The sequence below is a fragment of the Salvelinus sp. IW2-2015 genome, linkage group LG8 (assembly GCF_002910315.2).
Source record: "Salvelinus sp. IW2-2015 linkage group LG8, ASM291031v2, whole genome shotgun sequence".
In the NCBI taxonomy this organism is placed as follows: domain Eukaryota; kingdom Metazoa; phylum Chordata; class Actinopteri; order Salmoniformes; family Salmonidae; genus Salvelinus; species Salvelinus sp. IW2-2015.
In genome coordinates this window covers 53,665,972-53,679,789 of record NC_036848.1, presented here as the reverse complement: position 1 = coordinate 53,679,789, position 13,818 = coordinate 53,665,972, and the positions used below count along the sequence as shown (strand labels likewise).

General features: G+C 43.8%; 1 protein-coding gene and 1 pseudogene across 1 annotated transcript; one reads left to right on the top strand and one right to left on the bottom strand.

The window, feature by feature from the left end:
- Positions 1-817: 817 nt before the first annotated feature.
- LOC111968156 (large ribosomal subunit protein bL27m) lies at positions 818-6,236 on the bottom strand. Its single transcript, XM_023993732.3, has 4 exons — positions 5,653-6,236; positions 3,266-3,394; positions 1,632-1,699; positions 818-1,358 (listed from the first exon to the last, which is right to left on the bottom strand). Exons 1-4 carry the CDS (start codon positions 5,690-5,692, stop codon positions 1,152-1,154), a joined length of 444 nt encoding a protein of 147 aa, XP_023849500.1. The 5' UTR covers positions 5,693-6,236; the 3' UTR covers positions 818-1,151.
- A 2,775-nt stretch (positions 6,237-9,011) lies between these two features.
- Positions 9,012-13,740, top strand: LOC139028187 (crossover junction endonuclease EME1-like; annotated as a pseudogene).
- Positions 13,741-13,818: the final 78 nt, after the last annotated feature.

Here is a 13,818-nt window from a genome sequence, read left to right as displayed (position 1 = left end):
ACTCTCAAAATAAATGGCACCTAACTCACTCTACAAGTTCTGAGTAAAGTATGATCTGTAAAATACTATAAACATCCTGCCATCACACTGGGCACAGACGTCAGTCCAACTTCTAGTTTTGATTTTCATTTGGAGGAGTTGTCAACTACTGTGAATTCAACTTCAACAACAAAACATCTCACCATGTCATTGGATTTAGGTTCAAAGTTTGGCGAAAGACAAATTCCCTTACGTTGATGACTTTTTCCCCAAATTGAATCAGTTTTACACATTGATTCATTTTTGTTGTTGTTGAAATAACATAGAAACATTGATTCAACCAGTTTTTGCCCAGTGGGATGTCTATTTGGAGTTTTGTTATTCTCCAGAATGTGAATGGGTCTTACACTAAATTACAAGTCAACACCCAACGTTTCTTGAACCAGGGTCATCAACACGAAATGATGTGAGGTAGTTGGCTATAAGATAACGCATAGGGCTGTGAGTTAATGATTAATRAGAGTTCTTTAGAATACACAGTGCTGCTAAAAAGTGTGATATTACTTCACTCTGCTTCTAGGTTCTTTAAAAAACAAAACGTTTTTACATCAGCTCTCCGTGGTCTGTACGGAGAAAACGGAGGGGAAGCTTGAGCCTTGAGACACCCTGTGGTWACTTCAAGAACTATAGACCACATTCACACTTGATACAGGGGTGGTTTTAGATATTGATATTTTCCCAAACGATACTAAAGTATTCCCAACAATGAAATACCTTTGGATACACAGGAAATTGTTCTCTTAACTAAGCTTAAAATTCCAACAACAGACTGCTGATGTCATGATTATATATAAAACTTTATTGGATGGAATGACATAGGTATGTCTTCTTWCAGCACAACAAGTCATAAAGGTGCCTGTTGAATAAACTTTCGACCAGTCACATTTCCAAGAGTGCAGGATCGATGACACCGGTCACCACAGCAACACAGGAAGCTCTGAGGAATTCCCTTGGAACATCCAGAATCCTCATCACGCAGTAGCTCAGTTCCACAACATTCACGACAAAGGAGTCCGCGGTTGAACAGAACCTTTCAAATCCAAACTGCCCAGTCCATAGAAAGAGTAGGGTTTGTACTTCCAGAGTGGAATAGGAATGAGAGTCATCAGTCTTTAGAACATGCCAACCAGTTTGAATTTGCCCTCCTGTTTATTGGGCACTATGTTGATGAAGGTCTTGTAGAGGACAGTTCCCGTGGGCAGCTTGGTGATGACCTTGAAGGTCTCAGAGCTGCGTGGGGCTGGAACATACACCTCCTTAGTGAACCTGACAATGCCGTCCTCCAGGGCATACAGGGTGTTGTTGGTTCCAATCCCCACCTGAGAGAGAAAGAGAGAGGTGGGGGGGGGGGACAGAAAGAGAGGAGGGGAAGAGAGATTAGTTGACAATCAACCAGCCACCTACAGACATTTGAAAGCTTCCAGGGGTGTACTCACTAGGAAACAGACGAAACAGCGAGGGACCTACCTGAATTTGTCCTAATAGAAACATAGTTCTTCGGAGTAAATGGTTTCTTTTGAAAAACGTTTTGCTATGATTTCGGACGAATGAATACACCCCAGGATATTAACAGTGACAGTGTGAAACCTTACATGTGCTCCTGGTTGCCACCTCATGAGCCTCTGTGTTGCTAGGATGTTGCCAGCATGGACAAAGTTCCCTGAAGATGGATGACAACAAMACAGAAGAGTTAGTTAGATAAAGCAAACATGAAGTGTGTGGGATCTAATGTTGTCACGATACCAGTATTGCGATACTACGACACCTAATTTTCCATGGCAAAAAGATAAAGCAGAATAAACACTTTGGACTTTCAAAAACGACTGTATGAAAGTGTGTGTGACATAAACTCAGCAAAAAAAGAAACGTCCCTTTTTAAGGACCCTGTCGTTCAAAGATAATTCGTAAAAAATCCTAATTGCTTCACAGATCTTCATTGTAAAGGTTCTGAAACACTGTTTCCCATGCTTGTTTCAATGAAACATAAACAATTAATGAACATGCACATGTGGAACGGTCATTAAGACACTACAGACGGTAGGCAATTAAGGTCACAGTTATGAAAACTTAGGACACTAAAGAAGCCTTTCTACTGACTCTGAAAAACACCAAAAGAAAGATGCCCAGGGTCCCTGCTCATCTGCGTGAATGTGCCTTAGGCATGCTGCAAGGAGGCATGAGGACTGCAGATGTGGCCAGGGCATAAAATTGCAATGTCCATACTGTGAGACGCCTAAGACAGCGCTACAGGACAGACAGCTGATTGTCCTCGCAGTGGCAGACCACGTGTATCAACACCTGCACAGGATCGGTACATCCGAACATCACACCTGCGGGACAGGTACAGAATGGCAACAACAACTGCCCGAGTTACACCAGGAATGCACAATCCCTCCATCAGTGCTCAGACTGTCCTCAATAGGCTGAGAGAGGCTGGACTGAGGGCTTGTAGGCCTGTTGTAGGCAGGTCCTCACCAGACATCACCGGCAACAACGTCGCCTATGGCACAAACCTACCGTGCTGGACAAGACAGGACTGGCAAAAAGTGCTCTTCCTGAAGAGTTTTGTCTCACCAGGGGTGATGGTCGGATTCGCGCTTTGCGTCGAAGGAAGGAGCGTTACACCGAGGCCTGCTGAGGGTCTGTCATGGTCTGGGGCGGTGTGTCACAGCATCATCGGACTGAGCTTATTGTCATTGCAGGCAATCTCAACGCTGTGCATTACAGGGAAGACTTCCTCCTCCCTCATGTGGTACCCTTCCTGCAGGCTCATCCTGACATGACCCTCCAGCATGACAATGTTAGTCACGTGTCTGTTGTCTGTGGAATTTGTTCAGTTTATGTCTCAGTTGTTGAATCTTGTTATGTTCATACAAATATTTACACATGTTAAGTTTGCAGAAAATAAACGCAGTTGACAGTGAGAGGACGTTGCTTGTTTCTTTGCTGAGTTCAGTGTGAGACACAGTGTGTGACATAGTGCTATAGCTTGGAAAAGAAACACGTGATTCTGGGTGACAAAATCAGATGTTTTTTTCCCCAACATTAGGACTGATTTCCTCAAGAAATGTAGTCCGATTCATGTTTTGTTTCCTTGCCACGATACCTCTTGAGTATCGCGATACTGGTATCGTGACTGCCCTAGTAGGGTGAAAGACATAACATGCACCTCACAGAGATGTCAGCACTAAGCATACTGACAAATAAACAGCATTAACGTAGCTACCATCTGTTTTCTTGAAGCCATATCTGCGACCAGGGCTCTTTCCACCGAGGTTCTTGCTGCTACCGCCTGCCTTCTTGGACGCGAACCGCACCCAGTCCGCAAGAGAGGACTGGCAAGGGAGCAGAAGACCTGCAATTTCATTGAGTTAACATTGTAGTTTGGAAACATTGTAACAGTTGTAGCAAGGGGATACAATGACTGTCTGGCTTGTATAATGACAGTGGGCTGTTCAATGCCATTTGTGATGCTCAAGCAATGCTAGCAACTTCTTTCCAATGTAGGTAGCTAGTTGTCGGATACACCAGCTGTAGTCCCAACATGACCAATCTCTCAAACTCAAGGCAGCATTCTGCCTTCTCCTTAGTTCTCAGGCATTCGTTTCACCCACGACTGCCTCATGTGAACTACAATCGAAAACATATGGCCCTTAACTTTCATCAGTGAGAAACAATCATTCAAATAAAAGATAGTTACTGTAGCAGTTGTGCACTGATCCACAGTTATGGAGCCGCCATCCGACAAAAGTACACTTCCTGAGTTACACTTACACACAGGTGTTCAGAGCATGCTAGATAGCTAATTAGAACAGGAGGTCGGCTCTTGGCTTCTGTCTGTTTTCTGTAAACAAGTGCTGTAACATGGAGATATGGCCGTGTGGGAACACTAACCCTATCAAGGTATGTATCAATTCAACTTTTTTTTTTTTTTTTAAACCATCCTGCAAGTGATGCATGTTAAGATCCCCGACGCTCGGTTTTTACATTAACAAAACTTCCCCGTACAGAAGACGCCTTCGTCCAATGACTTATGTATAAAGTAATGTAACTGAGAGTCATGATCAAGAGCTAGACGTGACCATGCAATCCAATCCCTCGACAGCATGGCCACGCATTATTACATAAACAAAAAACAAAATGTTCAAATATAATTTTAAATCTACATTTGTGATAACCTAAACTTCTCATGTCTTTCGTCTAATAGAAGGGGCCCTGCTGTCCAGGGATTGGATAGCATGGYCATGTCGGGACRACACTAGTTATTGATAAGCCAAGGGGGCTTTACAGCCTCCCCTTAGGGTTCTCAGTTGAAGGTATGGACCCCAGCTGGCTCACTGTGAATTACAATCTGGACGCTCTGTTAACATTTACAAACAAACGTTATTAACCATCGCTTGCGATACAGTTTTGGACACCTTTGGACCCTAACTATCATTTCAGATAGAACGAATTGGGGCTGGACGATATGGTCAAAATATCAGATCCCAGTATCTTTAATAACTTGGATGGAGTTTCAAGTTTTTTAATAATAAAAAGTTCAACATTTTCTTTATGAGTAGTGGGGTGACCCTAGGGTGGCAACACATATATTCTAAATTATTTCAATGGGTCTTTCTCCATTCTGATTGTTTTATACTGTTCAATTCAACCAAAAAGCAGGGTAGCCCATCAATGTAAATAAGAATTTGTTCTTAACTGACTTGCCTAGTTAAATAAAATGAAAAAATGAATACAAAAGATACACTTACTGTATGCAGTTCAGAAAAGTTGCAAAAGGCTGTTTTCAATTACAGCCTCCAGCAGTGGTATGTCACCCTGTGCTCGCATTTCCATTGGACAATTCCATTTCATATTTTCAGCTGGAAGCAGGCGTTTGTCAAAACACAGCCGGGTGCGACTTTGCTATGTGTATCTTTTGTATTTGAACAATTCTCTTCTATGAAAGTTATGTTCCCAAAACCATATTGCAAGCGAGGTGTATTTGCGTTTGGACAGAGGGTCGGCGCGCCGGGCATAATCCTTGGGCAGCATATAGGTACGTGGAATGCCTCAATCTATTACACTATTGYAATTTGAGTCATAAGGGCAAGGACTACACCAGCCGGTGATAGTTAGCTAACTAAATGCAGAACGAAATAGCCAGCAGATCCGACCAGCTTGTTTACAGCTGCACAACATTCCTGTGTATCTCAATCCAAGGATGAGAAATGCGTTTTACTCGGAATTGTCCCATTATTCTAACTGTTACACAGAAGATTAAATTGTGTTAAATTTTCTCGGTGTAACAGTTGGGATAATGGGACAATTCGGACTACAACGCCTTTCTCATCCCTGAATTGAGGTACATTTTTCGACCCATATCTCTCGCCGGCTCCACGGTGTCTTAAAATACTGTATACACAGGAATGCCGTCTGACCCTATTGCAGCGTTAAGCAAGCTGATGACAGAGAACGAGCGATTTTGCTATTGTCATGCTAACTAGCGTCAAAAACACGTTATCCAGCTAAATAGCTTTAAAATAAATACGCGTCATTGGCGTATATTAGTCTAAAGACGTGTTTCATAGAGGTTTTAATTAACGCACATAAATTATGATTTGAATATTTTACCTGCTCTGGACTTGAACATCAAGGACGCGAGCGCAGCCATCTTGTTTTACTAGTTACCAGAGCCGCAAAGTCAAAATGGTCTATATAGTAACAATTCATGAAATCAAAAAATCATTTTTTTCTTAATTTAAGGTTAGGCATAAGGTTAGCAGTGTGGTTGAGGTTAGGGTTAAAATCTTATTTTAAGAAWTTTTTTAGAAATAGGCGGGGTTTAGCCTTGACTTTGTGGCTGCGGTTACTAGTGACGACCTTGTGTCACATCAAAATCCTCCCGTCAACCACCACACCCACGGAACACAAAATTGTAATGGCTAGCATGTCGAGATAAATAGCGAATTACTTTTATTCTTTTGAAAATAAAATATTGAATACATTATACAATAATGGTTTAATAACAATGTGAGTAGTTAGTTATTTTAAATTACTTTGACAGGTAGCTAACTATTWACGCTAGCTAGTGTATTGGTAGCTAAACGTTACTGTAGCTTGCGAGGTTAGTTTTTACTTCGGCAACATTTCTTAGGTAACGTTAATTAGCTAATGTAGCTAAATGTAATAGTATGGCATTAGCCCAGACTATAGTRCGTCGCGAATGTCACTGTTACAATAATTACTTACAAGTTATTAACTATATAACTAGCTAGCTGCACGACGACGAACCCGTGTATATGGGCTAAGAATGGCATTATAGCCGAGAGACCTTCTTCTTCGATTAGATTTAACGGCGGTTGGCATCTAATAAATGTTGCATTACCGCCACCTACTAGACTGGAGTATAACTCCCTTATACTTGAAAAAATAAATAAAACAAATACCCTACCACCTAACACTACACTCACAAAAATAAATATATCATAGTCCACTATTTAAATATATTTAGTCCTACTTCAGGCCAACAGCCTGAAATGATGGGACACCACCACTTAAAACACCCCATAACTCTTCTGATGTCAAGTCTCGCACACCCAAATACCTCTCTGCAGCTGCCACCACAACCTCTATTTTCTGCGATTTACTTCCCATCCCAGCAGTACAGTTGATTACTATTGCTATAAATGCCAAAAATTCAATCTTACCGGAACGTATATCACTTGTTGGTTTATCCCTCTGTACTGGTACAGCTCTACTACTCCCACCACTCCTTTCAGGATCCCTCCCCCTTGACCCATCTTTATGTACTTTCTTCACTGCCTCAGCATATGAAAACTTCTGCACTACTCTAACCCTGGAAACCTCAACCTGGCTCTCTCACACGGGACATTTCTGATCCCCAGCCCCATGGGCACCACATACCACTACTTTCCCCAGGGCTACACATTCCTTTGTCTCATGCCCTTCTGCACACTTCTCACACCTAGGAACCTCCCTCCTACACACTACTGCCACATGCCAATGAGCTTGACACCTGTAACATCTTAATATATTCGGCACAAAAGTTCATACAGGATAACTTATATATCCTAACAACACTTTGTCAGGCAAAGACTCATCAAAACTCAAAAGAACAGACAATAACTCTTCAGTTTCACCACTCACGCCACCCTGTCTGCGTCGCACAAAACGTTGAGCATCAAACACCAGGAATCCGCCCCTTCAGTTGGTCAGCTTTCACATTTACCGCTATCCCAGTAATCACTCCTTTCAATGGCGCCCTTTTCTTGAGAGCAAAACAATTCACATCTCCACTTTTTTCAAAAACATCTTTATCTTGACCCTCGGTGCAAGCCTCGGGCTCTGAGAACTTCACCACACCTACCACCTCCGATATTTTGCCCTCATTCACTTCCAGTTCTCCTCCTGTCTTCAATTCACTCTGCTTTTACTTTCTACCATTCTTCTTTAACAAACCATCTCCCTTTTTTTCTGCCATTTYTAACTGACTCAAGCTCAACCTCTTCCTCCCTCTCTCTCTCTCAGACCTCCTCTGCCTATCTTATGATAATACTGCACTTCTCCTTACATACATCTTGTTCTTGCCTTGTCAAGGGACACCATTTTACCGGCTGTCACAATCTCCGTACAATCAACATGAACCCCTCGGGATGTAGCACTCAAATCAAATTTTATTGGTCACATACACGTATTTAGCAGATGTTATTGCAGGTGTAGCGAAATACTTGTGTTCCTAGCTCCAACAGTGCAGTAGTATCTAACAATTCACAACAATACACACACGCATCTAAAAGTAAAAGAATGGAATTATGAAATGTATAAATATTAGGATGAGCAATGTCGGAGTGGCATTGACAAAAATACAGTAGAATACAGTATATACATATGAGATGAGTATGTAAGCAGTATGTAAACATTATTAAAGTGACTAGTGTTCCATTATTAAAGTGGCCAGTGATTCCAAGTCTATGTATATAGGGCAGTAGCCTCTAAGGTGCAGGGTTGTGTAACTGGGTGGAAGTCAGCTAGTGATAGCTATTTAAGTCTGATGGCCTTGAGATAGAAGCTGTTTTTCAGTCTCTCGGTCCCGGCTTTGATGCACCTGTACTGACCTTGCTTTCTGGAGTGAACAGACCGTGGCTCAGGTGGTTGATGTCCTTGATTATTTTTTTGGCCTTCCTGTGACATCGGGTGCTGTAGGTGTCATGGAGGGCAGGTAGTTTGCCCCCGGTGATACGTTTGCCAGACCGCACCACCCTCTGGAGAGCCCTGCGGTTGCGGGCGCTGCAGTTGCCGTACCAGGCGGTGATACAGCCCGACAGGATGCTCTCAAATGTGCWTCCTGAGGTTGAAGAGGCGCTGTTGCGCCTTCTTCACCACACTGTCTGTGTAGGTGGACTCTTTCAGATCGTCAGTGATGTGTACGCCGAGGAACTTGAAGCTTTCCACCTTCTTCACTGTGGTCCCGTCAATGTGGATAGGGGCGTGCAGCCTCTGCTGTTTCCTGAAGTCCACGATCACCTACTTTGTTTTGTTGACGTTGAGTGAGAGGTTATTTTCCTGGCACCTCTCTCCCAGGGCCCTCACCACCTCCCTGTAGGCGGTCTCGTCATTGTTGGTAATCAGGCCTACTATTGTAGGCCAGTGCATCCCACTTGTAAAAAAGAAGCCTCGAGAGATCGCTAGCGAGCACTGTTCTTACTGACATTGTCCGCTAAGCGGAACTACAACATCAGAAGAACAGCACCCGATAGATGTTTCTCGAGGCTAATATGGCCAGAGAGGAAGGCCAATAAAGATACTATTTTGTATAGCATATGCCTTTTAGGCCGTCTCAAAATAGAACACAATAGATTGTAAATTAAATTTGCATGGCCAATGGTACCGGCAATATAACACCATCGTTCTGATTTTAACCTGCTTTGTCCATCTACAGTCAGTCTCATCTGTCTGAGACCGGAGCCACCATGGGCAGCTACAGTGACTCCACCAGTGTCCTGGACGAGGATCTCCCTGTGTAATACTTCCTGCAGCCCGGCCGTAGCCTCAGCCGAGCCTCCCAGAACCACATAGACCAACCAAACCTGGTGGTCCTGGACAGCTCCGATATAGAGATCCCCATCTCCTCCTCCCCTGTCTCCGCCTCAGAGGGGGTGGTAGGGAGGCTGGTGGTTTAGGCCTGTTGGCACCGAATGGTCACTCAGAGTCCAAATCTCTATTCACCTCATACCAGAGCCTAAACATTCACCGTAGGATGGAGGAAGGTGGAGGTGAAGGACCAGACTGGGATGACCGAGAGGAGGCATCTCTCCCTCAGCTATGGCCCCTGCCAAAGCCCTTCTCCAGGGCTGGGAGCACCTCCAGCTCCCCTGCTAAGAGGAAGCCCTCCAAGAGGACTGCTGAGAAGATCCAGGCATCCAGAGAGAAGGCGCTGAGGAGGGAGGCCCTGGAGAGACAGCAGGGGAAAAAGGAGGCGCAGAGGCTAGAGCAGGAGAGGCAGAAGGCAGAGAAGGCCCTGGCGGAGGCTGTGAAAGCACTGCGACCAGAGGAGTGTATCAATCAGTGGTGGCTGTGGATTCAGGTGAGTGGAAGAGAGGCCGTGGCTGTAGATCCAGGTGGGTGGAAGAGTGGCCGTGGCTCCATTCCCTACCTTTCTCCCCGGAATGTGCACTTGTAAACAAAGGCTACACAGAGGAGTTTCCACCATATTTTAGTAGTGTCACATTTTTACCATGTGTGTGTATCCGAGGCCCACACAGTGATGCAAGTACCTGTTGATGACTTCATCAACCTGATCCACAGCTACAATATCTGCGCAGGGCGTTGCTATGGTTTGATTCCACTTCGTGTTTCTGCTGACGAGCTGGAATGTGCAAGTTGGGGAGCAATGTCAGCATAGCAGTTAATGGCCATAGGTTTATTCACACACATACACACACATGCCACACACAAACTTGTGTGGCATTGGATTTATGTATACCAATATGCTTTAAAATCCAGCCCGCAGGTGGTTTAGAGTAAAATAATATATTTTTTTAGCGGTGGGAAAATTAACTCGATACACTTTCAAATGACTAAAACCAAATCGAAACTTGGTAGAAATTAAAACGGACCTACATTTATACAGTTTCTTGACTGTCCAGCTCACTAATAATCACTGTAATTATTAGTCAGGTAGTATGGAAAATTCCATAAAAGATGCATAGAGGACTATCTTTTGCAAATTTTGATGGCGTGGAAATATAACACATTTTCAGTGCAGCCCTCTGTACCTCGTTGAAGACTGAATACTGCCCTAGGGCAAAATGAGTTTGACATCCCTGATTTACACCATGGATATTACATAGTTTTTTTTCTAAAGTWAAATCGCAAAACTTTTTGCAGGTATTTTTTCTATTTCATATTAAAGACAATATGGCATCATACACAGTGGGACATTTCTTCCCTATAGACATCGACAACAACAGTATTCAAATATGACATTTCCTATCTACAGACATCAACAATGACAGTATTCAAATATGCCAAGAAATTGCTGTAAGATAATGTCATATTGTTGAGTATACTTTATTTTAAGTCTAGGAACAAAAAGAACAACCAAAAAAGCAGTCACACAATGATCATGTAAAGTATTTCATGTTAAACCTCCATAAAAAAGCGGGGCTGTGAACAGACGGGTCCATGGCCTGGGCCAGCGGGGCTGTGAACAGACGGGTCCATGGCCTGTGCCAGCGGGGCTGTGAACAGACGGGTCCATGGCCTGGGCCAGCGGGGCTGTGAACAGACGGGTCCATGGCCTGGCGAGCCAGGCTGTGAACAGGCACGGGTTCATTGCCCTGCGCCGAGCAGGGCTGTGAACAGACGGGTTCATGGCCTTGGCGCCAGCGCAGGTGGTGAACAACGGTCCATGGCCTGGGCGCAGCAGGGCTGTGAACAGCGACGGGTTCATGGCCTGCGGCAGCAGGGCTGTGAACAGAACGGGTCATGGCCTGGCGACGACAGGGCTGTGAACAGACGGGTTCATGGCCTGGGCGCAGCAGGCTGTGAAAAGACGGGTCATGGCCTGGCGCAGCAGGCGCATTGAACAGACGGGTTCATGGCCTGGGCGAGCAGGGCTGTGAACAGACGGGTTCATGGCCTGGGCGAGCAGGGCTGTGAACAGACGGGTTTACCTCGGTTGTATCTCAATGTACAGAGGAAGTGAAAGTTAGAGTGATTGCCGGGGTTGGTTTTAAGGAAGACTGGCCTTTGATCATCATGGTGATCGTGCTCCTGGGGATCTCCAAAACGAGTTCCTTGGATAAGGCTGTATAAATGAACGGGATATAACCATACTGTGGAAACTGAACTATTTGTTTCTTCACTTACGGTTCCACCCTCACACTGAATCTTGCTAGCTAGCATAATTAGCTGTCAGCTGGTCGAGATGGCTTGTTCTCAGAGGTGTGCAGTTTCAGCTTGTTTGTATAGCTAAATAAACCTAATATAAAAGCTAGGTTTTAGCCAAAGTTTAAACTGTTTCACGTCTCCACTAGTTACTTTGACATTGTTCAAAGATGTTATTTTCCACACAAGCTCAGCCATCCACATAGAGATGTATGTGCAATTATTGAACTGTGAACATTTTCACACTGTGAGAAATTTTACAACACGACTTCACAATCTGAACATGATTGGGAACATTTTCAAGCTGGGAAGATTTTTTACATGACATATGGCAGAGCCATTCACCTTTGCAACCAAATTAGTTTGCTGTACCCGGTCACAACCATATTTTATGGTCACACAAAGTAGTCAGCTGTGAATTTAAAATTAGTAGCCTAGCAATTATTTACATGCTCCAGTTGCATTTGCAACCAAATATTTTTTTCTGTGCAAATTTATTATGAATGGATTAACGGTTTAGCCTAAAGATTTGATCTAGGCTTTTTTGTTTTGTTTTACCGCTTGTCAAGGTGGGTTTCTGCTAGTTGAGTATATTTACGAATACAACTGGTCATATAATTGTTCTACAAATGTGTTGAATGGAATTCTACACTCTGGTTATACAGTAGGTAGTGAAGTTGGCAGTTCAAGGTCATGGTTGGATACACACAAACTCACATATCCATTTTTCTTTGGCATCATTGCATTCATTCCAAACGTTGACACTTCAACAGACATGGCTTTATAGTCATTTAAGTTGGCCATTCTGTCTCTGAGAGAAAGGTATCTTGACAATATAGTATAGTAAATAGAACAAGATAAAGCGATTTAATTGCAATGAATGTATCACACAAGTGTTAATACAGGGACCCGCTACATTTTGGGCTATCCCTAAGATAACTATAATTTAAAGGACATCAAAGTATTCAAAGAAAGTACCTCGTCTCATAACTATTCATTATTAAAATACAGTAGCTCAAGCAAACAGAAGATAATCCAGGAAACATTTACAACTATTAGGAAATACACTGTGGCCAGATGCTGCCCTCACTCCCTTTATGTTATCCAGTAGCAGAGGGGTAGAGGTGCAGACTGTAGCCCCTCTTTGACCTCCTGGACCTTGGGTCTGCAGGCTCCCCAACCCTGGTGGTTATAGACTTGGATAAGTACTTCAGGTGAGGGGCCTGGAGAGGAAGATTTGGTCAGCATCCCAAAATGGCACCCTATATAGTGCACTACTTTTGACCAGGGCCCATAGCGTACTGCACTATATAGGACTCTGGTCAAAAGTAATGCACTATGTAGGGACTATGCAACAGTCCCCTTACGGGGGTATTTATAATAGTTTATAAAGCATTAAAGTGTTACCATTTCAAGTAAGTGTAAGGGAGGAATAGTGTTTAGGTGGAAGGGGTGGGAAAGGGGACTTTTAGCTATCTCTTGTAGAAACATCAAGCTGTGTCCCATAAAAGTCCACCATTTTGCAAAATAAAATAAAAAATAACAGCTTGTTTTGCTTTTAGATCCCAGAAGTCCCAGAGCCAAAAGAAGCAAGCAGCAGGAAAGGGGGCGGGGGAAGAAGAGGAGGAAGAAAGATGGCGGTGAGGCACTGCCCTCGCAAGGTTTCTCGAGTTGAGGTTGAGGAGGTGGGTTGACATCATTAGCAGCTGATGATAGATAACATCTTCACAAAATAATTTACAGTCATTTGATAATATAGTGGAAGGGATTATTTTTGCAAATACTATAGGAGCAAGTTTTGAGTCTTTGAAACCAACTCAACTATGGGCCATTCTGGATTCGACTTACTTGAGCCACGAAAGGACTTGGGGAACCTGTTTAATCATGAATCACATACCTATATGCACTTGTTCACTCCCATGTCCACTTGTATGGAGTATGTAGTAGGACACTAATGTGACACCTGGTACAAAATCCTTCCCGTCAGGCTGTGGTGCACCTGAAGCTACACACGGGGAGGGGGGGGGTTTCCAGGTGGACGGGAAACGTATCCAGGTGCGTTTCCTGTCTACCTGGAAGGAATTCGCCAACCAGCTTCCCCATCCCAATCCTAACTTTAACCATTCAGGTAGGCAACGGAAAACAGACCTTAGATCAGTGTTTAAGGGCAACTTCCTCCTTCTCCGGCAAGGCACCACCCAAGGACTTCCTCCTGTGTCGGAGCAAGGCATTCTGGGTACAGTCGGATACCTGGAATGGTGCGTTTTGATTGGAAGAAGGATCCCCTGGCCTGTGGCTGCTATAAAATAAGGTTTTCCATTGATTCAATAAACTGAGGCATGCCACAATGCTCCATTCTCACGTACACGTCTCTGCAAAAACTACAGA